The sequence below is a fragment of the Talpa occidentalis genome, unplaced genomic scaffold (assembly GCF_014898055.3).
Source record: "Talpa occidentalis isolate TD23 unplaced genomic scaffold, MPIMG_talOcc4v2.1 talOcc4.13, whole genome shotgun sequence".
In the NCBI taxonomy this organism is placed as follows: domain Eukaryota; kingdom Metazoa; phylum Chordata; class Mammalia; order Eulipotyphla; family Talpidae; genus Talpa; species Talpa occidentalis.
In genome coordinates this window covers 78,808,814-78,836,255 of record NW_023601322.1, presented here as the reverse complement: position 1 = coordinate 78,836,255, position 27,442 = coordinate 78,808,814, and the positions used below count along the sequence as shown (strand labels likewise).

Below are 27,442 nucleotides of genomic sequence, written 5' to 3'. Positions count from 1 at the left end.
CCCTTGTAATTTTGGTTTGGGCTGCTCATGTGGCATGTAATCATGGCATCTTATCAGATAGAAACCTGAATGTTATCTTCACAATTTTTCATGATCCACCTTACTTAGGAAATTGGATGGGCCATACGGAGAATCTTAGTTTCTCCATTTAAAAAATATATATATAAGATTTAAAAATACTTTATTAGCTAAAGATTCCTTATGTAGCTTATTCGAATTTATCAGTAGTAGAAATATTCTTTCACAGCATTAGTTTATTTTTTTTAAAGATTTATTTATACAAAAACTGGGGTATAGGCTAGAGGCGCGGGAGGGTGAGAGGATTCACCAGAGCCAGAGTGGGGAGCAGAACAGGCAGACAGACCTATTACACTGCTGGGGGAGCAGCAGGTGAGACAGGAGAGGTCTGCTGCACCATGTGGGTTTCTCACCAGCCGGCCGTGTTAGTACCGGTGCCGCAGAGGCTGCGGACAGCTTCACAGTGCGGCGTTCAACACGCTGCGCCACCGGGGAGGCCCCACAGCATCAGTTTAAATTAAGAACTTTTATTGAGAATATTGGTACTCCTCTTAGGCTTTTCCAGTGTTACTAATTAATGATGACAAAATTATTTGGAAGAAAAAAATACTGTCTTTTAAAATCTAATTACTTGATAAATGATTTTAGTAGGTTATGAGAGCCTTCATTTAAACTGCTTCTCTTGTTTCCTCCTTAATGACCAAAGAAAGCTAATTTTTGTAATGTAGAGCTTCATTTAATTACAAATGATATTTAGAAGAAAAACCTATTTGAACCTCATTTTGGGGTAATTGTTTAAACGGAATTGATTTTTCTTGAAAATGTTAGGGATGCCCTTGTTTTTGTTGTTAGGGAAATCTTATCACCCCTCAGGTAAGAAATGGAGAGCGCTTATAAGACTGGGATCAGATAGCTCGTATATATTACCAAAGGATTTTCTATAAGATAAATTATCAAGTCATAATATTACTTCTGAAGAATTACTTTTCTTTTTCATTTATTTAATCTCATTTTATATCCTGATTTATATCTGCTGTCATCTTGGTTTGTAATATTCATTGTATTTAAGAATAATAAATTTCCACTTCTCCAAAAAATGTCTTCTTGGTGAAACATGTAGTGTCTCTTTACAGAGCAAGGACAGATGGGATTCTGGTACCTAAGGTCAGTAGTGGGAGGGAAATCACTAAAAGACAGTTATCCACCAAAAACTCTAGGTGTAATGCTCCTGTGCTTGCACTTCTTATTTTGGTAGGTTATAAGAGCCTTTATTTAAACTGCTTCTCTTGTTTCCCCCTTAATGATCAGGAAAGGAGACGATCTAAGGTCGTGGGGTATTATTTGATGTCTTGTGCTTTTTCAAATGCATTACAGTTACGCTAAGAAAGAATCTGATCTCAGTGGAGCCCATATCAAGCTTCGAGAATATGAAGCAGCACTGAATTCTAAAGATGCAGCTCTGGCTACTGCTCTTGGTGACAAAAAGAGTTTAGAGGGCGATTTGGAGGATCTGAAGGATCAGATTGCCCAGGTAAGGTCAACTCTGCTCCTTAGTCATATTTGGCCTGTTAGGTGCCCCATCTGTGATGATTGATAGTTAATATTTTTATATATTTTTTATTTAAAAAATATTACTTATTTACTTAGGTGAGTTTTACTTCAAGAAAAGTGCTAATGTAGCTAACATGAAAATGTCTTCCTCTGTTATCCCTCTCGTTGTGTTTGCATTATGCAAATTTTGTTGCTCTTTTGTTTCCTCTCTCGTGCCTATGCTCATTCTGTTTCTTGCTTTTCCACCCTATATCATTATTGCACCAAAACGTGCAGTCAGAAGAGAGAAGGTATCATAATACTTCTCTGCATACTGGAAAAATGAAAAGTAGTAGCTAAAATTGTTAGTTTGATCTTTGAAATTTGAGTTGCAAGAGGCCACTCTCCATTCCCTGTTACCAGTTACTAAATTTGAAAGGTGTTATGATGTGACACTCTGGGTGGGACCACAGTGGAACACAGTTTTGTGATACGCATTAAAATGAGAAACTCTTACACTGGTACATATTATATAGAAATTGTACTTGATTTAATCTACAGGTATCTTAAATTCATTACTAGATGATGGTTGTGTAATATTCATCAATTCTTTTTTCTTTCATTAGTTGGAAGCCTCCTTAGCTGCTGCCAAAAAGCAGTTAGCAGATGAAACTTTACTTAAGGTGGATTTGGAGAATCGTTGTCAGAGCCTCACCGAGGATTTGGAGTTTCGCAAAAATATGTATGAAGAGGTAATTATATGTGATTTTACCTTTTTTTAAAGGCGTGGGGTATCCCAAATGGCTTTGTTATAGCTATATATACAAAAAAATTATAAAAATTTGCAGGTAAATTATTCAAGGTACTGCTGCCAAAAGGCTGCATATAAGAATTTAGTCTGTTATGATACACAGATATGATTTCATTTCATCTAATTTATTAAGGCATGGTCACAGCAGCTAGTTACTGTCAACATGGTTAAGCATTTGTATTAGTTATAATTTGCTGCCTAGCAAATTATTCCAACATTTAGCAACTTAATACCATAGACTTAATATTTTACAGTTTCTGAACTTCAGAAATCTGAGAGCTCTTAACTGGGTGGTTATATTTCAGGGTGCTCATGAAGTTGCTGTCATGCTTTCACCCTGGGCTGGAAGGACTGCTTCCAGCTCATTCATGAGACTGTGGGCAGGAGGTGTCAGTGCTACATGGGCTTCACCATAGGGCTGCTCATGACATGGCTTCCTTCAAAAGTGAGTGATGAGAGAGAAGAGCACAAGCAGACAAGCCACAGCATCTTCTATAACTTAATCACAAGTGCTGTATCATCAGTGCCCATCACATAGATACAGTGTGGGAGGGGATTACACGGGTGTGAAAATCAGGAGGCAGCCACCATTGGGGGCCATTGTGGCTACCCTTAACATCTATAGGTCTATCAGTATACACTTTAAAGTGTCATTTATTAGCCTTACCTAGTATCACCAAAGAAGATGTAGTTCTTCAAAAGCAAGAGCATTATAATAAGCCCATTGTGGAGAACTTACAGATACTTAATGTTTTTACAGGTAATATGATTTTGAAAAGTGACTTGATTTAAAAACAAGAATTTATTGTAGCAGTTGAAAAAAATAATTGGAGAAAAGAAACCCAATATAATAAAGGTCTGACCATTTTTATAACTACCTAGTGTCACACTAGGTATTGTTTGGGACAAAGTGGACCGCTAGCTCACTCAGACTTTGGACAACTCTTGATTCATTTCTTACATGGAAATGAAACAGTAATATCTTATCTTTAAAGAGTGGTGAGCATCTCAGTAGATTAGAGTACTTGAAAGTTCCTTGTAAACGGTGATAAATACGACTATTAAAATGTTAGCCTCAGTTTTGTTTCTATTATTAAGGGAACTATCTTAAACTTATCTGTTGACTTATATTTGTTTTGTTAAAATTGCCCCTGATTGGGCCTCCCTGGTGGCGCAGCGGTTGAGCGCTGGGTTGCGAAGCTGCCCGCGGCCTCTGCGGCGCCGGTGGTTCGATCCCCGGCTGCTCCCCGGCCACCAGAGGAGGGTCCCACATGGCGCGCAGACCTCTCCTGCCGCCCGCTGCTCCCCTCAGCAGTATACTTCGGTCCTTCTGCCTGCTCTGCTCCCTGCTCTGGCTCTGGTGAATTCTCTCACCCTCCCGCGCTTCTGACTGTACCCAGTGCATGTATAAACAAAAAAACAAAACAAACAAATAAATAAATGAATAAATAAAACATGCCTCTAAAAAAAAAAATAAAAAAAAAATATAATTGCCCCTGATTATCATGATTTGATTTTGATGTTCTTTGTGGACTCCTGCATCTTTAAACCAGCAGTTAGTTGTTTTTGTTATTTGCAAGTCACTGATTCTTCATAAAGTGCTAAATGAAAAGTAGCATCAGTAAAACATAATTTAATAGTTTGAGTGGTGGCATGTTAGAATTTTTGGTGTTTGCTTTTTTGAGAATGAATGTACAATATTCCTTATTTCTTTACGTGGAGGATATAATTCTGTTCACTGAATATACCTAAGTTCCTTATTATGTACAGTAAGTGGGAAAGAAAGCAAAAGAAGAAAAATAGGGAGGAGAAGGAACAGGGGCTAGACAGAGGGCAAAAGCATTAGTAGGTATTCAACATTTGTGGAGCTAATAAACCTTTTATTATTTGTATGATTTCATGATTTAAGTATTCTCTTCATTAAATAGATGTGGATTCTGGGAGGTTAATAGCAGAACTGGAATTCAAATAATTGATTTTCTGATTCTGTCGAGTGCATTTTCCTGTGCAACGAATTGAAATGCACAAACTGCATGCAGTTAAGATGCCAGAAACAAGAACTTCAGTGGGTTTTATCCCCCTCTGGTGGCTTCTGTAATTATTGCCACTAAAGACATCTTGTGTTTTCAGAGCTAGAAACTGGCATGGAAATTTTACTCTTGCGTTCCTAGCCATTCTAGTCTTTGTTTTAAAACAAAGTGACTGGTCACGCCTGCTATTTCTGTTTTTTTTAATAGTGAATTGTCATACATACTTGAGATATTAATTTGTTAATAAGATTTCATATTCACATTGATAGCGTAGCAGTTGCTAAAATAAGTTGTGTAAGGTGGTGTGCTCTGCTCCCTGCGTCTTGTATGTCTAAAAAAATAGTTTTGTTATGCATAAATTTTCTAGTTGAAGTTGTCTGACATTTAGTTTTTCATGAGGATTTTTAAAATCTAAGAGCTGTCCTTCGATCATTGATAAAACAATTACTGTTCAGTAGACATAGTTATCTATGATCGTATGGTACTTAAGTGAATCATTCAGACCTTTTCCTGCCTTCAGAGAAATAAATAGCTATGCCACTGAAAAAAAAACATAAAGTTCATTGGGCTTAACTATCATTGTTGTCATTAATTTCATCTCAATCTCGTCACACAAAATTAGTCTCTTCACGTTGCCTGACCTTGAACAGAGGCGGCTGGTGTGCAGAACTTCAGGTGGCCCTGGTGTTACTCAGACTTGTGTCAGTGCAATTGTGATAACTTGGTTTTATGTTATTTCCCCCTTCCTCCAGGAGATTAATGAGACCAGGAGGAAGCATGAAACTCGCTTGGTAGAGGTGGATTCTGGGCGTCAGATTGAGTATGAGTACAAGCTGGCTCAGGCCCTTCATGAGATGAGAGAGCAGCATGATGCCCAAGTGAAACTGTACAAGGAAGAGCTGGAGCAGACGTACCACGCCAAGGTGAGCGTCTCCTTGAGCATTGGCTCAACACCTGAAACCATCACGTCATAGTCACCCTGGTGACTGCTTTATTTATTTATTGGTGTTTGCTTTATTCTAGTTCTCTTAAATGAATTCTCTATGTCTCCATGAACATAGGAAATGGATTTTTTTCCTAAAGTACTTTTCAATAAAGTAAGTGTTGTAGAAATTACAAATGAACAGATAGGGGTTTTTGTCCTGTTGATCATTCATGTTATGTTGTTGTTTAACATAAATTATCTGGAAATACTTCTTTTCAAGTAATAAGTACTAATCATGCTGTCTTCTACTTCCATTTAATAGTAAATGCACATCGACTTGCAGCTAGCTCTGGTTTCCATGTCCTCACTATACATCAGTTGTGACCACTATACTTTGGGCTTTTTTGAACAAAGTCAAATGAGAAGTCTTATTTCTTTCTCTGCTATATTCAGTTTTAAAGTGTTAGAAAATTTCCACTCATATTAGCAGACCTTGCAAAATTTCATAAAATCACCAGTATGTGCAGGCTTTCCTGGTAAATGATCTTGATAAATGTTACATAATTTGATTAATCCATTTCATAAGTAATAATTGGTGAGAGGGAGAGACCTTTTAAGCCATACTTTTAACTGTACAACACTTACTTGATGCTAGTCATTGTGTTAAGAAGTGAAGGAGCTGAAGTAGGCATCAGTCACATAGCCTAGGCCCTCAAAGGGAACCAGGAAAGAGATGGCAATGTTAGGATCATGTGCTGAGACACACAGAACAGATACCATGGGTACTTGGAAGAACGGGTATTGTTTTTATCTGAGGAGCTGATTTTTGCTTCTGAAAGGAAGTGTTTTTATTTGGTTTGAAATAATCTGTAAATTAGATTTATAGATTGCTTATTATTATATTTATAGATTGCTTATTATATTGCTTATTATAATATATATAATATATTATATATATTATTATATATAATCTAATCTGTAAATTAGATTTATAGATTGCTTATTATAAATATATTGCTTATATTTATAGATTGCTTATTGCTTTATATTCTGTAGTAGATTTAGTGGGTTAGGGATATATGATATTTGTCTTCCTCTAAACATCTCCAGTCTCGTTGCTGTTGCCCAGTCTCCTTATTAGCTGTATTACCTGAGATATAATAGGTGAAATATTGAAGAAATAAACTTTGGGTAAACACCCAGGTATATTAGCATTGTTAAAGCTCATACATTGGGAATTGAGTCCAAAAGTTAGAAAGACTTTTAAGGCAATTTACACCACATCAGCAACCTCATGATGCTTTTCCTGTTGTTTCGTCAACCAGTTGCGAGCATGACTTTGTTTTGAAATGAAACTCCTTGAGGTGAATCATGCTTCCTTATTTTTTCGTTCAAATTTACTAGTTAAGACTCATTATGGCTTGCTTTTTCATTTAGCTTGAGAATGCCAGATTATCCTCAGAGATGAATACTTCTACTGTGAACAGTGCCAGAGAAGAACTAATGGAAAGTCGGATGAGAATTGAGAGTCTTTCATCTCAGCTTTCTAATCTACAGAAAGAGGTCAGTAAGCATCTTCCCCTAAATCTTGAGGCTGAACTTGAAGGCCACCTCTACCATGCTGATCTGTCTACTCTTTTACTCTGCCTGATAGCACTCCTTCCTCTGCTTGCCAGACAGGCTGGTGTTATATGCACTCTGGTTTCACTGTGCTCCCGGGTGTTTTTATTTTGTGTTGTAGAATCATCCTCTGAGCAGTTACTACTAAGTTAATGGACTACACAGAGCTAAGGGAGTTATGCCTGAGGAAGCAAACTCCTGGTTGGTTCTCTGGGCTTATTCCCACCATCTAGGTTTTCTGACCTGTCAAGCAGCCTCGTCTCCACACTGCTTTCTTCCTAGTGTACTCTTTTGTTGATCATATTTGGAAAATTTTGTGAAGAAAAACATGCAGAAATTCTCTGTGGGTGGTAAATGCTTTTTGTTTCTAGACACATTATCTTAGTGCTCAAACTACCTAGTAATTAGGGTCTGGGGAAATAGCATTCATTGGGTATTAGTTAAGATTTTGGTGACTTACCCATTCACTTGTAAACCTAAGTAATTGTTAACTGTGTTGATCTGATGTTTGCTGATATGTGATGGGGCTCTGGGTGTAGTTTATTTTATTTTTTATTTAAAAGATTTATTTATTTATGCATACAAGAACTGGGGTACAGGCCAGAGCTGTGTGTGGGGGGATTCACCAGTGACCTAGTAGGGAGCAGAACAGGCAGACTGAAATAAACTGCTGAGGGGAGCAGCGGGTGAGACAGGAGAGGTCTTCTGTGCCAGGTTGGTAGTTCCCTGGCCGCCTGGGAATCAAACTCATGCTGCGGATAGCTTCACAGTGCTGTGCTTAACCCCTTGTGCCACCAGGGAGGCCCCATGGGTGCAGTTTAAACAGGTGTGAACACCACTTGAAATTTGTTCAGTTTAAGGATGATGATGATAAGTACACAAAGTACTTACACAACCATATAGGTATTCAGAATGTCTTAATAATTACTTGGGAAGTAACTTCAACTTCTGTTTTACTTAAGGGGAAATTTTGTTTTAAGATACCCACATTTAATCTTTAGGCTTTTCTTATTTTTCTTTTTACTATTTCCAGTAAAGCTTTTTTATTCTAATTAGAAAACCAAGACATTGATTGTAGGAATTTAGTCAACAAAGTAGACAGTGGGTTAGATAAAATAGGGTAAGGTTTTTTTTTTTTTTTTTAAATAGAGGCATGCTTTATTTATTTGTTTGCTGGTTTGTTTGTTTGTTTTGTTTATACATGCACTGGGTACAGTCAGAAGCACGGGAGGGTGAGAGAATTCACCAGAGCCAGAGCAGGGAGCAGAGCAGGCAGAAGGACCGAAGTACACTGCTGAGGGGAGCAGCGGGCGCCATGTGGGACCCTCCTCCGTTGGCCGGTGAGCAGCCGGGGATTGAACCGGCGCCGCAGAGGCCGCAGGCAGCTTCGCAACCCAGCGCTCAACCGCTGCGCCACCGGGGAGGCCCAGGGTTTTTTTTTTTAAATAGGTTAAGATTTAAAAAAAATAGAAACTTTATGTTGTTTATCATGTGTTCTTTATGATTCACAATATAAATATTAAATTTATTTTAGACCTATTTCATCTTGATATTATTTTGAAATTTTCATGTCACATTACAGGAAGGACTTGTGTTCACTTAGTGACTGCAGATCTAGGTGAGTTTAGTTATTTTCCCAGAGGCTACAGGCTGCTAAATGGGTTTCTCTCCTAATTCCTACATTTCTCCTTTACACATCACTCCTGGAAGAATGTTTTCTTTCAGGAACTTAATGTTCTTTTTTTTCCCGTTGCATTATTTCACCAGGTAACTTTTTCAAGATAGCCCTCTCTTACACTGAATTGAAATTTACTGCCTATCCATTTAATAATTCAGATTGCCTGATTTATTAAGTCTAGTTATTAAGTCTCTTAGGTTTTTATTTCCCTACCCTTTTGGCTGCTGCTTAATCCATTTGACTTAACTACAGACGTTTACGGGTGGGGAGACTGAGACTGGCCTGGTTAAATAGTAGTAGACTTTGAAACCAGGTTTACTGACTCAAGTTCAGGGTTATTCCCATTTGCCAGTTAATTATATTCCTGTCCTTGCAAGTAGTTCTGTAACCTCAAGTTAGTGGTTTTTGAATGACATTAAGCAGGGTCCTGCGGACTTCTAGGACCTGACTCCTTAGGAAATAGAGAAGTGCCTACTTCATCCAGATAGTTGTCCATTTCTCGGAGGGGTGGGGGGAGAGTGAGGGTCAGCAATCTTTCTCTATTCATTACTGGTATCATATTTTAGAATAAATAATATATTTTGAGGAGTGTTATCATCAGTTGGCAAATCTTAGCCTTAGAGAGATCATTTTTTAAAAAAAAACTCGGTATTTCCCATGGCTCTTACTAGTATTTGTTGTTGAGTCACAGCAGTTTCATCATGCTACCTATTGGGCCATAGAATTTCCTTTCCATTGTATGACTCATATTAGTAAAGTACTTCATATATTTTACTTAGAATTGACATAGCCTTTAGAAATCGACTGGCTTTAGAAACTGGCCAAATTAACTTTTTTGGTCAGTCTTGCCTTGCAGAGAGAAGTCTCCAGTGACAGGTTAAAAACAACGCTTTAATTTTTATTTTTCTAACACCCAACTCCAGAAACTTTTGTTGAAGCTAGACTGTAGCAACTGGTAAAATTATAGCACACGCTATCACAAATGAAACTTTAAAAAGGCAGATCATTAGTTGTCAGTCATTAAATTTTAGGTTTAGAGGTGAGATCTTTCAGGTAATTTAGTTCTTTCTCTTTATTTTGCAAATGTGGATCCCAGTGTGTTGAGGTTGTTTGCGGCTGGCCAGGAGTCACATAGGTGCTTAATGGTAGAAATGGGAAGAAGAATCTAGATCTTGCTCCCATTTTGTGTTCTTTATATTTCACTACATAACAGGTAAAGTGCAGCTATTTAAAATGCAATGTAAATGTTTCTATTTCAAATACAAAGCAATTCATAGTAACTTTAAAACTAACATGCTTAGATTTTGATATTTTTTTCCCCCTCTTGAACGCTATAATACTCAAGACAGAGATATTTTAAGATTTACAAATCTTGTCTAAGAGGCTGTTTATGAATTTTGGGTAGTTTTATGTCTTGCCTCAACTCTTTTATTCCATCTCATTGTGCATTCTGTTCTCTCCCTCCCACATGGGAACTTAGTGAAGAAATGGATTGAAGAGGAGGCATTTTGAACTCAAAATATCTTTTTTCTTTGGGAGGAAATAAAAGAAGGATTGGGGGGGAAGATTTCTCAGTTTAATAGCATGGTTTTTACACATGGAGTTCCCTGAGGCACAGATTATGTTAGTATATTACTCTTCAGAGGAATGCCCACTTGTGCTACAGAATGGAAAATGCTACACTGGATTTTAATTAATTGACTTATTTTTAAATAGCCTTTTTATTTTGACAGAATTCTTGATTTATAGAAAAGCTGGAAAATAGTACAGATAGTTCCCCTGTCTCCCTTACCCATTTTCTCCTGATCTTTAACATATCATCATGACACTTCTTTTAAAGTAACATACTGACATCAGTGCATTACCGGTTCCCTACTCATGTCAGGTATCCATTACTTGGGTTTCTGTTCCACGGTGCCACATGTCTCTGTCTGGTTTCCTGGCCTATGGCATTTTCTCAGGCTTTCCTCGTTTTCTATGACCATGGCAGTCTAAGCTAACTGGCTGGGTATCCTGTATTCTGTGCCCCAATCTGGGTTGTCTGGTGTTTTTTTCATGATTAGACTGGGCTTATGGGTTGTCAGTGCCTCAAAGAGATAATGTTATTGGTGATGTAAACCTTTATCAATTAAGGTAGTGTTAGCAGGTTTCTCCACTGTCAGATTATTTTTTTTTTCCTTTCCATTTTCTGTTCTTGAAACTGGTCACTTAAGTCCAGCCCACCTTCAAGGGTGAAGGCCAGGGATTAATAAACTTCACATTCCAAAGGGGAGTATTTATAATTAATAGTTGATATTTTTTGATAAGGTTTATCTTTTCTTGACCTACATTTTTTTAAAGATTTATTTATTTATGCGTACAAGAACTGGGGTATAAGCCAGAGGTATGGGGTGGTGAGAGAATTCACCAGAGAGAATGGGGAGCAGAACAGGCAGATCTACTGAAATAAACTGCTGAGGGGAGCAGCGGGTGAGGCAGGAGAGGTCTGCTGCGCCATGTGGGTTTCTCCCTGGCCAGCCTAGCAATAGCTTGATGTCACTGACTTTAACCCCTGCACCACCAGGGAGGCCCTCTATACCTACATATTTTTATATTTTTTTCAGTTTTTATTGGAATGTATTCATGGACATTTATGTTTTGGGTTATATAATCCAGTAAAGACTGCAGTATCACTTTAGTTCAAATTGTTCCAGCTTTGGCAGTTAGGAGTTCTTTCAAGTTGACTACTGTGTCTTTCCTCTTTTGTGATATAATTATTTTTTAATTATACTATTAAGATGCTCCAGACTCTCATATATCTCCTACCCCAGCCCTGGAAAGTCTTTTTTTTTTTTTTTTTTGGTGGGACCCTCGCCGGCGGCCGGGGAACAAACCGGCGCTGCAGAGGCTGCGGGCAGCCTTGCAGCCCAGCGCTCAACCGCTGCGCCACCAGGGGAGACCCCAAAACAGTCATTTCTTGAAGGAGAAATGATCTACATAGACATTTACTCTTTGGAGAGTGATCGATGCAGAAATTTAGATCTGGGGACTGAGAGTTGTCCTCAGTACTGGCCCTCTTGCTGACAGAGCTAGGTTATGTGGATATATGCTAACCCATGTTTACACATGTCCATTTTATTCATATTAGGCCAAATATAAGTTCATTTGGATGTCTCTGACTAACCCTGCACCACAGGGTTTGTTTTAGGCTTCATTTTTTCTTATCTGCAACTTTTCTCTCTGAATATAAGAACCTGCTTTCTACCATTCCATTTACTTATTGTTCAACCCCAGTATGCACGTAAATGTATACTGAATGAAAATTCAGTGTATAAAATGGAAAAAAATTTTTAACCTGCACATACTCTATGCAAAATACTAACAAGAATGGTGTGTCTGTAACACGTAGTGTTCCTTTTTCTCTAGTCTCCAAGATTCATTTTGCACAGTAGCTGCCCTTTCTCTGGCTCTGATGTAGCTTGTGATTTCTCTGGCTCTGTGTAGCTTGCTCTGATATAGCAAGTTCTGATGTAGCTTGTGTAGGGGAGAGCTAAGTTATCCTTCTGTCTTTCTGAGTTGATTATCTTTGTCACTTAACTATGGCTACTGCAAAGTTTCTAAGGTAAACTTTCTGGTGTAGGATATGTGATTTCTCTTTCTTTTTTTTTTCCAAATACCAAACATACCTTCTGTGTTTACAAGAACACCCTGCAGCCTACACATCAGTGTACTGTGGTGTGTGCTGCCTCCACAGAAAACCAGAATCCCTTTTCTTTGGTTTCTGAGTAGTTCCAGGTGACTCTTCAACACAGATTTTCACCACCCTTAGAATTCATTTGTTAATGAGTTTTCTATCTTTTTAGTTATATCTCTTTATTAATTTGTACCTTTGAACTAAAAGCCTCACAAAGAGCCAGATTTGACTTTAGAAAAGGTCAGGGAAAAACCAAGTCTGTGACAAGTTAAAAATGGTTTTATTTGACCAAAACCAGGCAAATATGTGTATTTATGATAATTATATTTCATGAATATCTCCTTGGTGGTTTATAAAAGAAAACTTTACTCACAAATATTTTGTATTTGAGGAATCTTGGTTTTTAATATCTTAAAAGTCTCTCGAATTCTATTAGAGATTTGTTAAGATTCTATTTGTTTGCCAGTCTGGGAAATGGTTTAAAATAGCTGCCTTGTGCTAATGTTGGAAAGTTCCTAGAGAGTAACTGTGTTTCCTTGAATCTGCAGTCGAGAGCATGGTCGGAGAGGGTTCAAGAGCTGGAGGACTTGCTTGCTAAAGAAAGAGACAACTCTCGGCGCATGATGACTGACAAAGAGAGGGAGATGGCAGAAATAAGGGATCAGATGCAGCAACAGCTGAATGATTATGAACAACTGCTTGATGTCAAGTTAGCTCTGGACATGGAAATCAGTGCTTATAGGAAACTCTTAGAAGGTGAAGAAGAGAGGTAAGGAACTCAGATGTCACCCTTACGTCACAGTCTCCCTCCCCGGCCCCCTTCCATTTAAAGAAGAGTAAGTAGGGTTAAAAAAAATCACGCCAACTTTATTTTCTCTGGCATTTCTGTTAACACCTAGGTGTAGGGGTAGGTGGTGATAGATTTTATTTTGACAACAGGAAATTTGCATAAGCAGTCTTACTTTAAATGCTGTTAGGATAGAGTCTATTCTATGAGGCTTTAAATATTTCGACAGTTTAATATATTGTAGGACAACAGATTTATTCTGATGCTTTATACTTACTTTTTAAATCTGGCTAGTGTGTAAATCCTTTTTAACACCTGTGTTCCGAAAAAAACCCGACTAAATGTAAAGTGGCTAATTTAGAATAAAAATCCAGTCAACATTATATTATGTATATTGCGATTGTAATTTTGTAAAAAGACAAGTTGCAAAGCAATTAAGGAAAGCATACTAAATGTAACAGTAGTTGTTATAAAGAGGAGGTAGGTGGACTCATGCATTTTCCAAACTCACTGCATTGTGGTTATATTTTCCTAGGGCAAACATTCAAATTACCTTTTTTTTTTTAAAGAAACTTGATGGTTTGTCATCATAGCATAAATATATTCATCTTAGTTAAGATATGCCAGATACTACCTAACAGATTGACAGTTATGTTTTGCTTTAGAAATTTGCGGGCATTTCGATATTCTTTCTAAGGCAGGGAGGGCATACTATTTCATAAATGCTTTATTTCTCCCACATAGATTGAAGCTCTCGCCAAGCCCTTCTTCCCGTGTGACAGTATCACGAGCATCGTCAAGTCGCAGTGTGCGCACAACCAGAGGCAAGCGGAAGCGAGTTGATGTGGAAGAATCAGAGGCCAGCAGTAGTGTTAGCATCTCTCATTCTGCTTCAGCCACTGGGAATGTCTGCATCGAAGAGATAGATGTTGATGGGAAGTTTATCCGCTTGAAGAACACCTCTGAACAGGTTAAAAGCCTTCCCCCCCCCCATGAAGCTTTTTTGATTGTGACTTATCTTGTAATTATAAGATCTCCTCGGCCTTTATTTGGATTCAGTGGTCCTCACAGAAAGTCTCTTCCTTCATTTTTACCTGAATTCATAAAAGACTGAAGTATAACTTGAAGTAGGAGGAGATGGTGCCCTTAGTGGTTAGAGATTTTCTGCATTAGGCCTCCTTTGCAGAGCCAGTCTTTTGTTCACACCTGGTTGTTTTGCCACAGTCGCCTTCCTAAGCATGAGTAGTTGTTATTACCTGCCCTACGCTAGATTGTGGAAAAGTTGCTGTGGCTACCTGCTCCTATTATATGCAGGAAACATTTTTCTCTACATGGATGCTAGTGATTTAATTTATATCAAAAATAATATGAAGCTCTATCTTGAAATTATTTGTTTAGAAATAAACACAAAAAAACAGCAGGGAATTCTGGAATTTAGAGGAGGGCCCTGAAGAGCTCAGTCGTGAAGATCCTTCTTGGCTGGGCAGCATGGTGCTGGGGGTCGTGAGCGGGTGAGAGGATCCTTGAGGAAGAGGCAGGGTGGAGGTGTGGCAGGGGTGCATGGGATGGATGCCATTTCTGAAGCCTGTGTTCAGGGTTTGTCAAATGTTTGTGAAAATCACTCCTTTTCTCACCGTAGTTATTAAATGCATCTTGCTGTGGATAAGTAATTTGGCTGGGTAAAGGAACACTAGCAGTTGTGACGCTAAAGTACAGGCTCAAAGGCCTCTTACTGACTCTAAAAGCTAAAGGAGACAGTAGTTGTAGTGGTGAGCTAGCTCGTGTGGAGCTATACTGAAGTTGGCTCTCAGCCTGCTTTATTCATGTCTGAGTTAGAGAAGAGTATAAATTAGTGTAGCTAATTGCTTTCAAATCCTGTACCTTTCCTCAGATGTCCGGCAGCTCTGGATAGCTTGGGGGCTAGAATTGATAACTGTCCTCTAGGATTTGGCTCACTGCATCATTGACCCTCTTTGAGCCTCTTTGAGCCTCTGATGCTTGAAGTTACGAGTTACATGTGGGCGGAGATGGAATGGGGGTAGGAGGAAAAGACCTTGTTTTCTTCCTCCTGTCTCTAAGCTTGTGTGCCTGTATTTTAAAAGCTTAAAGTAAATAGTAGATGTTTAAAGACCCACCTGATCTAGCAGTGACTATAGCCACTTGATTTGGTGCGTATTCCTTTTCTCCCAAGTTTTATCCTCTTTAAAATTAAGTACCTCAATAATTAACTGCAGTTTTGTCAAAAAGTTATTACCTTGCTGAATGACAAAACCATGTTCACTTTTCATAGTAAGAAAATGAAAATCATGGAAAGACAGCCACAAGGCTGTCTTAATTCAGCTGTACAGATTTTATAAAGTTTAACTGGATAGATTTAATAATTTCATGATTTTGTGTATTTTTGGAGTAACCTTGCTTTATTTTGCTCTGTGAATAGGATCAACCAATGGGAGGCTGGGAGATGATCAGAAAAATTGGAGACACATCAGTCAGTTATAAATATACCTCAAGATATGTGCTGAAGGCAGGCCAGACTGTTACGGTAAGTGAATGTACCCATCATTTAATTTACCTTCATTATGCTAACGACGAGTTAACAGAATTCAAGAAAATACTAGGCTTAAAGAAGAACATTTTAGAAATGAACATTAAAACATCTTTTGTATTACTAAAGAATTACAAGTGCTATTACAAATTTTTAAAAATTCTGTTGGAGTGATAACTGACTAGTGAAGGGTAGTGGTGAGCAGGGTGTCAAAATACATTGTTGTAGAGGTTCCAACCTAACACCCCCAAAGCAGATACAATGGTGTAAACTAATTTTACCTTAAGAAATATAATTGGGGGGGAAATGTAAAAATTGAAGAACTGATCTTTAAGTTCTTTTTATTTATATAGTCTAATAGATATAAAATAATTCCTCACTGATATTTATAGCACAGTGTATAAGTGAAGAGATTCTTGCTTGCCATTGAGAACTACTAGGAAGGAAAGCTATTAATGCTCGAATATGCCTTAAAATGACAAGATTTCAGTCTGGGGTGGACATGAAAATCATCTGGGCAGTATTTAGATGTCCAGGACCCAGTCACTATCTCTTGTCCTGGGTTAGAGTTTGTGTTTTGAATAAAAGCTCTTAGTTGCTAGGTATTGTTCAAAAGAATCACTTCTTTATGTATAATAATAAAGTGAAGGCAACATGTGGTTTTAGATTTACAGAGATGATCTCTGTAGTATTCTAACTGTATGTTGAGTTCCAAATGGTTCTCATGGTGTGTTCTGAAATAACTGTGTCTTGAAAAATAAATAATACTAGCTCAGTTTTTAGAGGAATGCTTCATTGAACAAACATAAGATTCCTTTGCTAAACCTAACCATTAAGTAAAAGCAGTCAATACAAATGTTAACTTTAATACTTATTTTTATTTTATAGGCTCATTCATTTATGCATACAAAAACTGGGGCACAGGCCAGAGGTGTGGGGTGGGCAGTGAGAGGATTCACCAGAGACAGAGTGAGGAACAGAACAGGCAGATTGAAATACACTGCTGAGGGGAGCAGTGGGAGAGCCAGGAGAGGTCTGCTGTGCCATGTGGGTAGCTCCCTGGCCAGGGATCGAACTCGTGCTGCAGCGACTGTGGATAGCCTCATAGGTTGTGTCCCAACCCCTTGTGCCACCAGGGAGGCCCCTGATACATATTTTAAAGAAGTCCACTATGCTTATCCCAAAGAATGTTGCGGTCACTGCTATTTCCTTTTATTGGTTCTTTTACGAAAATATTAAACACATTTAAAATTTAAAGATTGGGGCCCTCCCTCGGCTCAGGGGTTAAGTCTCAGTGCTATCAAGCTTGTGCTATCAAGCTATCGCCAGCCACTGTTAGCCACTGCAGCACAAATTCGATCCCTGGCCAGAGAGCTAACCCACATGGTGCAGCAGACCTCTTCTGTCTCACCCGCTGCCTCCCTCGGCAGTGTGTTTCAGTAGATCTGCCTGTTCTGCTCCCCACTCTGTCTCTGGTGAATCCTCTCACCCTCCTGCACTTCTGGCCTAGACCCCAGTACTTCTATGCATAAATAAAAAAAAGTCTTCAAAGAAAATATTTAAGGATTGATAACAGAGTTTAAAGTCAAAGGCTCAAACACCTTAGAACCTCTTTTTTTTAAAGTATGTTTGTAGAACCTGATATTGTGAAAATACCAGGTGCTAATTTTGTAATAGTGCATAAGAATGGGAACGAAAACTGTCCTTCTCTTTAGTAATTATTATAGTGAGAGAAAATGGCTCAGTTCTATTATGTGTCTTATGAATGCTGCATAATATGGTGGAAAGAATCTGACATTTTAATTGAAAAGATTCAGATTTGAGTGTGCTCTCTATTTCTCTGATGTGAAACCATTATGTCAGTCATCTGCTATTCCACTGGGTATACTTCCTCAGAGACAAAATTCATACATATTCTTTAGGTCTAGTGTAGAACTCAATTATCATATGCAATAATGTATTTTTTCTTTAGTAGGTAGCATTAAATGTGGAACATGGAGGATGATAAGTGGTCTTTTTGAAAAACTGTACAAGGTGATAGTGAAGATCAGTATAAAATTCCAGAACAGAAATTAGAGAATTAGATAATGTAATTCAAATTTTCTTGTAGCAACTTTAAAAAAAAGCAAAGGTGTAAAATTAACTTCAGCCTTATATTCTTTTCAATGCAAGATATGCAAAATATTATTTCAATATACAGTCAGTATACACATTTGTCGATTAGATAGTTAAAATATATGGCAGAATTTCCATGCTACTGAGAAGGGAAATAGAATTATTTTCTTTGTTTTGCCTCTTTCAATATCAGTTATTTCCCCCACCTTGAACAGTTGGTGCTTTTTCCTTTTCCTGTATTCTTCTTGTAGTTCAATGTCTGACTCTCTGGGGTAGTGATACTGTCTCTGGCTGGAGTGGTAACAGTTTCCATGAGTGTTCTAGATTAGATGGCATGCTGTTTGAGAGCAGTCATCTCCTTGATTCTTGCTCTCCTGGTTGGAGAACACTGCTTGAGAGGCAGTGACACAGAAGATATCCCATGAAACCCCTAGGATAACATGCTGACATGAGAGCTAGTTCTCATTGAGGGCTCTAGCTCCTGTGTGTGGGAAGTCACTTGTTCATCACAGCAATCCAGTGCCATTTCTGTCTCATTTGTAGGCAATGAAAGGAAGGTAATATGTTCAAAGTCAGCTGGATTGTAGAGAAAATAGGATGTGAGTGTAGGAAACTTTGTTTCAGACGCGGGTTTCGGCATCTTTATCGGATAGGAAAGCTGAGGCTGACAAGCTCGGGTTGTCTTGTTACAGGGCTAGTTAATGCAGCGGGTTGAAAGCTGGGACATAGTTCTGAGATTTACAGAATCAGTCCAGGGTGTTCAAGTCTCACCATTACGTTGCTAGTGTTGGCATGAGAGAGAACTGGGTTCTGAGTAGACTAAACTCACATCCTTTCTGTTTTCCAGATCTGGGCTGCAAATGCTGGTGTCACAGCCAGTCCTCCTACCGACCTCATCTGGAAGAACCAGAACTCTTGGGGCACTGGCGAAGATGTGAAGGTTATATTGAAAAATTCTCAGGGAGAGGTATGGACATTCTATCAGTAGCTCTAGCCATCAGTTTCACCTGAAAGCTCATCATGCCAGTATTTTTCTTTTCAGAATCAGATTGAAATATGAAATAATTGCTTAAATCTGACCAAGGCGGCTGAGTAAGTCAAAGTGAAGCTGCCTTTAAATTTTAGGAATGAAATATGATTATCTTGTAGAGTACTAATTATTTGCACAGACTAAAGAGTCTCACACAGTGTCCAGTTTTGTCTTCACCGCATACTGGCTTTGTGACTAATTAAGATCCTTTACTCTTTTTAGTTTTCTCATTTTAAAATGCAGATAACAAGTTTATAAATGAGGCAATCCTTGTGACTTAGAACAGTATCTAATCTCTAGTAAATGTCTACATTATTAATCTTGTGCTTGTGAAATCTTTGGGTTTAAAGATCTTTACTGTGTTTGTTTTCAACTGTCAGTTTTAGAATTCATGTCAAAGAACCTGACATACACCCAGTCAGAAGTGAATGTCTGCAAGGGAGGGAGGAGTTGCAGGACCAAGTGTGCAGTAACCCTTTGGGTGTCCTTTTCCTCTAATGCCAAGTGCAGCCGCTTATTCTGCAGAGTGCTTGTCCGTTGTCCTCTCTCACACGGTAACGAGCACATTAAGGGCAAAGACCTATGCTGATTTATTCTGGCAGCATGCCTGGCACCTAATAGGCTTTCAGTAAGAATTTATTAGCTAAATTTAAAAAAAAAAAATCGAACATGTACTTTCACTTAAATTCACAGAAATAAAGTAATTAACAGCAGTAATTGTGGGAGTTTGTAGGTTTTGCATCAGGTCTGTGCCTAGCCATCTTCACATCCATCCCCATCGTAAATATCTGCTGGTGGTTGACACTGCTTTTCCTAAGGAATTCATTATCTACTAAATGAGGAGTGTCTTTGATCTCAGGCTGAGACTGATCTGGAAATGGCATGATTTTTTTTTTTTTTTTAAACTGAGGACTTCAGTACGATTGTATAAGGTTTTTGGGTGCATCTGGGGAATTTACCTCCAAATACCTGGTAATTTTCCAGGCAGGAGAGTAGTTTACAAATGCCTCCAATCTTTCACAGACTTTAGGGTGCTAGATCTTCTTGGTGGTCTCTGTTTGGAAAGCCCTTATTTGCTTTCCTGCCTTAGCATCTTGGAATCCTTCCAGGTACCCTCAAGTACTAGACTTTTTGTAGCTCCTGAAGTGGGAATTCCCCCTGATGTGAAATTGGCAGAATACAAGTCTCTTTCAAAACATTATTACCAGTGGTGATCTGCTCAGATTGAAAAGCATTGTTATAAAGCAGATGAAATAGGCTTTTGTGAGTCATGGAATTTAGCTGACATGCAGTACAATTATTTTCCATGTGAAAATGTGTTTCAAATTAGAAACAATTTTACAGGAGGATATTTGGAAAGGGAAAGGTTTAAAAGCTCACAAAATGGGTACAATGACATGGAAACAAAGTAAATGCTGGGGCCTGGGTCTTGAGGGGTAGTATTGAGATGAAGCTCTGATTTCCCTTCATAAACCAAAACACTAAATGTTAGCGTATTTGGTTGGTTTTGTCCTTCTTACAGATTTCTGTTGGGAAATATCATGAATACAGTTCTTACTTATTTCTGATTTTAAGACAAGTAGTTTTGGTGATCATTCATTTCATTGTGTAAGACCATGTTTCATATTTATCTGTAGGTCCCAGACCACATTTGTAACAATCTAATTACTACCATCAAGACTACTTTCCTGTGAGATTGTGGGTAGTTAGCTTAAGTTAATATTTTTTTTATTCTTGCTGAGGCATTGGAAATGTCAGAAAATCCAATATTAACTGCCCCTAAAATAATGTGAGTGTATGGATTCATGTAACTCCAAACCTAAAGATCATGGACTTGATCCGTTGGTTCAGTGTCCCCTAGGTTTCTGTTGTCTCCCTCATGGGTGCAGGTTCGCTGTGAACTGTTCTTGGAGGTTTGTCATGCCAGTTGACTTCTTACAGGAAGGAGCATCCTCCCCTGTGAGATCTCCATCCAGGCCTTTGCTCAGTAGTAGCTTGGGTCGCAGCCTCCAGTTCCTGGAGGATGGAGTTAGAGTTTGAGCCTTTTTCATTCCTCACAGCTAGATTACATGTGGCTCCTGGATGACACACATACCGCCTCTCCCTGGGAGAGATGGGCACCCAGGTTAAACAGAGACTCTTACTGAGAAACGAGGAAGAGGGTGTTGAGTGGTGGAAAGAACAGTACCTGTCATCATGGTAGAATAAAATGTTTTTCTATCAGGGAAATAAAATTTAAAGCAGACTCTATACATTTTAGAATATAGGCATAACTGAAACTTGTGTATGTAATGGTTACATATATTGCTCTGATTTGTAGCATATGCTGATATCTGTTGTGTAAATGTTCCCACTGTGGTCATTTTACGCGGCCAGCATGTGAAGTGGCTATTTGTGTGTGGAAACGCAAACCGATCTCACAGAATTGAAGTTTCTGGCTACGAGACTGAAAATGGTCTCTTCCATGACTCTGCAACAGTAATCAAAACTCCTACTTAACTACTTATAGAAGTCTTATTTCTATGACATGGGGTTGGTTTTTTTGTTTTGTTTTGTTCCTTTGCTGGTCTGTGTTAAATTTCAACACTGCTTTTACCGACTCATGTTTGATGTCTGTCTTTGTGGAGTTCTTTCTTGGGTGACCTTAGGTCATGGTGCACCTGCTCTGCAGCACCCTCTAGGACACTCCTTATACCTGTTGCAGATCCCAGGTTCACTTCGTGTTTATGCAAGTCCGTATTCTCTACAGAAAAGTGATCAATATTTGAATCTTTCAGTAGAAAATGAAAACAGTTACTTTCTGTTTTATCTCCAGTAAATGATAGGATACACTAGAGCATCCAATGTTTTATTAGTAAATATTTCACCTCTGTCTCTGTCAAGTGGAACCAGCTGCTGAAGGAGTAAAAGGAACTTGTCCTTTGCATCTCACTCACCAGGTGCTCCTGCCACCACGTTCCCTGAGATCACAGCAGTTGACCGCCAGCTTTATTTTATTCAACATTTACTTTCAGCACCTTTTTGTGAGGAAGCTAGACCTTTTAGCTAAATTCATGTTGAATGTTATAAAGAATTTAATGTCTCAAATCATTTACAGAATTCTTAGTCAACAGGATGGGAATAAAAGCAGTGGAAACCTCTCAGCAGGTATTTCAAATTGGAAGCCAGTAGCTTCCCTGCAGGGAATACTGAAGATATAAGAACTGCTACTAATTATGCAAAAATTCTGTTCAGTAGCAAAAGCTACTGATCTACAGCTTAAAAAAAAAAAACAAAAACTCCCTGGCATAGGAATGCTGTTTCTTAAACTTAAACAAAGAAAAGGTCCCCCTTCTCCATAGCCCTTGTGATTTTAAGTAGGTTTTAACTTATAAGTCAAACCACTCTTATCTTTAGGAAGTTGCGCAAAGATGTACAGTCTTTAAGACAACCATACCTGAAGAGGAAGAGGAGGAGGAAGAAGCAGCTGAGGTGGCTGTCGAGGAAGAACTTTTCCACCAGCAGGTATTACTTGTTTTAAATTCTTACAACAGAGTTACAGTGGACACTCAAAACTATTACTTGATAGATCAGATCAGTGATCTCTCAAGTGGAGTTTGTTCTTTATAACGGTCATTTAAGATCACAGATTAGGGTACTGGAAAAAAATATTAGCACTTTCAAAACTTTTTCAAAACTTTTTCAATTTTGTTATTTTATAATGCACATATATAGTATATTAGGGCCATGTATATTACTTAAAATAAGAATGTGGATTTGAATTATTTACCAAAGGGTTACATGTTGGAAAAGTTGAATCACTGTATTAGAGCAAGCATTTGCATATAAACATAAAGGGTAATACTCAGCTCCTTGTGAAACAAAGTTTTTGTCATATTAAGTTCTTAATCATCCAATTGCAATATTTTAGCTGATGCTTGTGCTTTTGAGAGCTCTTGAAATAAAGAAACTTCAAATTTGATTTATTAAATTGGAATTATTAGTAACTAAAGAATCCCAGGTTTTTGTTCGCAAGCAGAATCTGATCATCAATCAGAATTCCTATCCTTATCAGACTTCTTTATGTCTCTAGATTTATAATCTTAATCAATTTTTTTCCCAATTAGTCCAGTTCTACTCCAAATAAACCTTCTCTTATATGTTTAGTCCCCAGGGTCGAGAACTGCTTCAGGTGGGCTATACAAGGTAGAATGAGTTTTTGGCTACCTTCTCGGGCATTTTGAAGGCATATTTAAAAACAGATGCTTGAGACTTGGCATTAACAAGAAACAAGCACAAGAATCTATTTCCTGTCCTTAGTGAGAAGCATTAAAATGACTGGAGCACTATAACAGTATAGGAGATACGCCAGTGGGCCAGACAAGTAAGTGGCTTGGAGCGTGAGTAGACAGTATACCAGATGCTGGAGAAGGCTTTCCAGACAACATAGTTGAGAAGAGCTCACAGAAATATGCTTGTCCGGTATTTGTGAAGAGTTAGCGGCTATTATTTATTTAATGATGTTTTGAGAGGATTTGAATTACATGTTGCTACACTAACAGCAGCATCCCAGATTCAATGACTTAAAACAGTAATTTCTTACATACCATGATCTGTGATTTGACTGGGCTCAGTTCTTTTGCGCCACATACTAGAGAATGCAGTCAGTCATGAAGTTGCATTTAGCTGGGAATTTGGGACTGGAATGTCTCCAAGTCTTTTTTTTTCCATGTAGTTTCTCATTAGTTAGTTTAGCCCAGCGTTCCTTACAACATGACAACTGACTTGTGATAGGATGAGGGAAAAATAGCACTGAGTATGTCTGTACACCTCATTGCACTGTAGAGCATGTGTGAGAGAGAAATGAAATTGCAAGGTTAGTGTTAAATTAACGTAGTCTGGGATGCCTACGCGAGTAGACTGTGCATGTTGGAGCAAGGGAAAATTTTACGAGATACCAGGGATTGACTCTAGAAGGGAAACTGCAGAAATACTGAGGGACTGTTTAAATAGAAACTCATTAAGGCATTGTACTTGAATTTGAAGGTGAGAGAAGGGGAAAAAAAGTCAGATGGGTGAGATTTTTGATTTTTTTAACTATTGCGATGAGACAAAATAATGCTATCAAAGTTCAGAAGAGGGAAGATAGAAAGGCAGTTCAGCTATTTAACTTTAGATTTGAGATTGAATCCAATGGCCTTTTGAGTTGATTAGGAGGCTTTTGAGTGACCTTCAAGAAACCAATTCAAGTGTTAATTCGCAAGTTATATTGTAGGGTTTTAAGGAATTTAATGTGTGATAAAGAAATGGAGAGCTGTGTTTTTTCTGCACTGGGCCAGCTCTCCTGCTACATTTCCTCATTCCCTGAAAATGTTTTATGCCTGAGCCAAGTTCGTCTCCACCCCATCCTTGGTCAGGAGCACCTCAGCTGCTGAGTGTGCTATGGTGCTGAAACAACCAGAGACCCTGACAGATGATAGCCGTGACATCTTGGCAGCCTCACATCCGCTGAACTCGCTTATTTTCAGTCGTAGCTTCCCAACAAGCGCCATTTCAAGGGACATTGACATAGCAGCTAAGTTCTCTGAGCCTGAGACTAGGTGCCTCATCATGGGTTATGCCAGGAACCCCCCTGAAGCAACAGCTCTTCTGTGCCATTCTAGGATCTGCTATCTCAGAAGCCCTGGGGCTCTTCTGCCTGATGGTCGCCTTTCTCTTTGCCATGTGAAGGAGTCATCTCCACCTCCCATAATTCTTTAAGTCACTCGGGATCTGAACGTGCAGCCAGATTTGAATTTGTTGGGAGTATTTTAGGGAAGAACTTTGTGACAGTGTTAAAATGAAAAAGTGAGAAGTGATAGGGATCCATTTAAAGTTAGGTAGTATGGATTTGTGAGATCTCTGTTGACATCTTTTAAAGTATTGTGATTTATTTTCTTAGCACTGATTTTTCCATTCTGTTTTCTTCCTCAGGGAACTCCAAGAGCATCTAATAGAAGCTGTGCAATTATGTAAACTTCTCAGAACAATTGTCTTCCTCAAAATAAAGACGTATGGTAATCCTTACCTACATACAGTGCAGAGCCTTCTCAGAAGCACAGAATATTTTTATATTTCCTTTATGTGAATTTTTAAGCTGCGAATTGATGGCCTTAATTTCTTTTTGACACTGAAAAGTTTTGTAAAAGAAATCATATCCATACACTTTGTTGCAAGATGTGAATTATCGACACTGAACTATCTGTACTGTTTGGAAAGGGTTCCTCAAATTTTTTGACATTTTTTGTATTGTGTATGTGGGTTGTTTTTTTTTTTCTTTTTTTTTAAGTTCTTGTGAGAAGGGGAGGGAAGGGTAATAAACCACTGTGTCTGGGTATAATATGAAGATTGCTCTATCTAGATTAGCAATCTGCTCTTGATTATTCTCTGCTATATACAACGGTGCTGTGAGGGCGGGGAAAAGCATTTTTCAATATATTGAACTTTTGTACTGAATTTTTTTGTAATAACAATCAAGGCTACAATTTTTTTTTTAAAAAAAACAGAAGAGAAATTTTGTAAGAAGGCAATATTAACCTAATCATCATGTAAGCAACTATGGATGAAGGATTCCGCAAAACTTTGTTTTATGGTTACTTCTCTTAGATAATTCATGAGGGGACTGGGGGAGGGCTGGGCATCTCTTAAAACGCGGTAGTTGTGTTTTTTAAGCTAGTGTAACTTGCTTAAATTTCTTATGTGACATTAACAAAATAAAGCTGTTTTAATATTAATTTACTGTCTTAACTTTAAAAACATTTGGGGGGAGGTATAAGTATTTCAGTTTTGCCTTTTATGAAACATTTGACTCATTTGAACTAGATTTTTCTTTAAGACACTGAGTAAGATAAGTGGAAATAAACTGTTTGGAGTATTTTACCTCCCTTTTTACTGTTTTTAATAATAATGGTAATCACAATAAAAACAAGGGTTGATTTCTTTTGAGCCAGCCGTTGTGCTCAGAATTTTATATTTGTTAGCCTGTTAACAGTAAAAGACCTTTCAAAATCTCTTGATAGGAAAGCCACATCTCACAAATGATAGGTAGTATTTCACATGCTAACCCAGAGTACATGTTTGTTTTCTCTTAAAATATTCTTGCAGTAAAGCAAGCTGTGCAAAGACTACCAGCTTTCACTTGAAAATAATTCAGAGTCCCAGAATTGCTGTGCTCTGCAGATTTACTACATACTCTGGTGCCATCAGAGACACAGGATAAATGCTGGGTTAGAAGTTCTGTCTCTTGAAGCAGATAAAATGATAACTTCTCAACGCAGATTTGTCTTCAGAATGAGAATGGCGAGGCAGTTCCTCGCCAAACTTGGTTGTGAAAAATTTTTGCCACAAGATGGGGTTCTTCTCATCAAAATGCACACTAGGTACTTTATTGCTAGATAAATTGGGTTATAGAAATAAACACTTTAGCTTTAGTTAGGAATTAAGAAAAATTGGCAGTTGTGATACAGAAGAATACTCTAGTGAAATTCAGGACTCAGTTAATAATACACTTTGGTTCCTGACAATGTGAGGCAGTGGATTGTTAAAGTGTATTTAGACTGGCAACACTAAATCGAGGTTTTCTGAGAACAAAGTGCACTCAGGGTGCTTCCCACAGGGTGCTTGAGGCAGAGGGGAAAGGAGCACATGCTGGGTCTGTATTTTCATTATCTCTACATCTGTGGAGGTTAGTTTTTAAAAACACATTTCTGGGGCCTCCCCTGGTGGCGCAGCAGGTTGAGCACAGTGTTGTGAAGCTGCTGCTGCAGGCAGCCTCTGCAGCACGGGTTCTATCCCCACTGGCTGGCAAACCCACATGGCGTGGCAGACCTCTCCTGTCTCGCCCGCTGCTCTCCTCAGCAGTGTATTTCAGTCAGTCTGCCTGTTCTGCTCCCTGCTCTATCTCTGGTGAATCCTCTCACCATCCTGCACCTCTGGCCTGTACTCAGGTTCTTGTATGTATGAATAAATAAATCTTTAAAAAAATAAATAAAAGCACATTTCTGGATTATTGAGCTACTAGTGACAAGCATTAGTTTATTCTGCTCCCCCCCCCATTCTTTTGTCTTAGTCTTGTTTTACTACTAGTTTTATATGCAGTTTTATTTTTTCCTCTTGTTCAGCTTCTCATCTCAGTGTTCTCCACTAAGAATATGCTGAAAATCTTTGTTTTACTGACTATTTTCAGTTAGCTGTTCTTTCTGGAATCTCTTCAGGCTTTTTTTTTTTTTTAAACAGATTTATTTATTTATTTACACAAGAACTGGGGTACAGGCCAGACGTGTGGGAGGGTGAGAGGATTCACCAGAGACAGAGCGGGGAACGGAACAGGTGGACTGACAAAATACACTGCTGAGGGGAGCAGCAGGCAAGAAAGGAAAGGTCTGCAGTGCCATGTGGAACCCTTGCCGGCCAGCTGGGATCTCACCGGCGCTACACTCAACCGCCTGCACCACCAGGGGAGGACCAAACCTATGCTTCTTTGTATGTTTTGGTTTCCTCTGTGATGTAACCTTTGTGTTTATCTCAGCCCATGTAATGTTTATCCCATCTACTGAGTGTCTGATTTCATTGACTGTGCTTTTCATTTCTGAAGTGGTCTTTGATTCTTTTTCTGTCAAGTTTGCCAGTTCTTCAGGTTCCTTTTTTCATTAGTTTTCATCAT

General features: G+C 38.5%; 1 protein-coding gene and 1 pseudogene across 2 annotated transcripts in view; both read left to right on the top strand.

Moving 5' to 3' along the window:
* LMNB1 (lamin B1) overlaps positions 1-24,803 on the top strand; it is a 43,383-nt gene extending 18,580 nt beyond the window's left edge. The window contains exons 2-11 of the mRNA XM_037509430.1: positions 1,393-1,549; positions 2,175-2,300; positions 5,142-5,312; positions 6,752-6,877; positions 12,834-13,054; positions 13,817-14,042; positions 15,510-15,614; positions 18,580-18,699; positions 22,159-22,266; positions 24,715-24,803. Coding sequence (XP_037365327.1) covers positions 1,393-1,549; positions 2,175-2,300; positions 5,142-5,312; positions 6,752-6,877; positions 12,834-13,054; positions 13,817-14,042; positions 15,510-15,614; positions 18,580-18,699; positions 22,159-22,266; positions 24,715-24,756 — 1,402 coding nt within the window. The 3' untranslated portion in view covers positions 24,757-24,803. The remainder of the gene's footprint in view (positions 1-1,392; positions 1,550-2,174; positions 2,301-5,141; positions 5,313-6,751; positions 6,878-12,833; positions 13,055-13,816; positions 14,043-15,509; positions 15,615-18,579; positions 18,700-22,158; positions 22,267-24,714) is intronic.
* Positions 22,273-24,803, top strand: LOC119243528 (ATP synthase F(0) complex subunit C2, mitochondrial-like; annotated as a pseudogene). Its single transcript, XR_008551487.1, has one exon. The product of XR_008551487.1 is annotated as an ATP synthase F(0) complex subunit C2, mitochondrial-like (transcript).
* Positions 24,804-27,442: the final 2,639 nt, after the last annotated feature.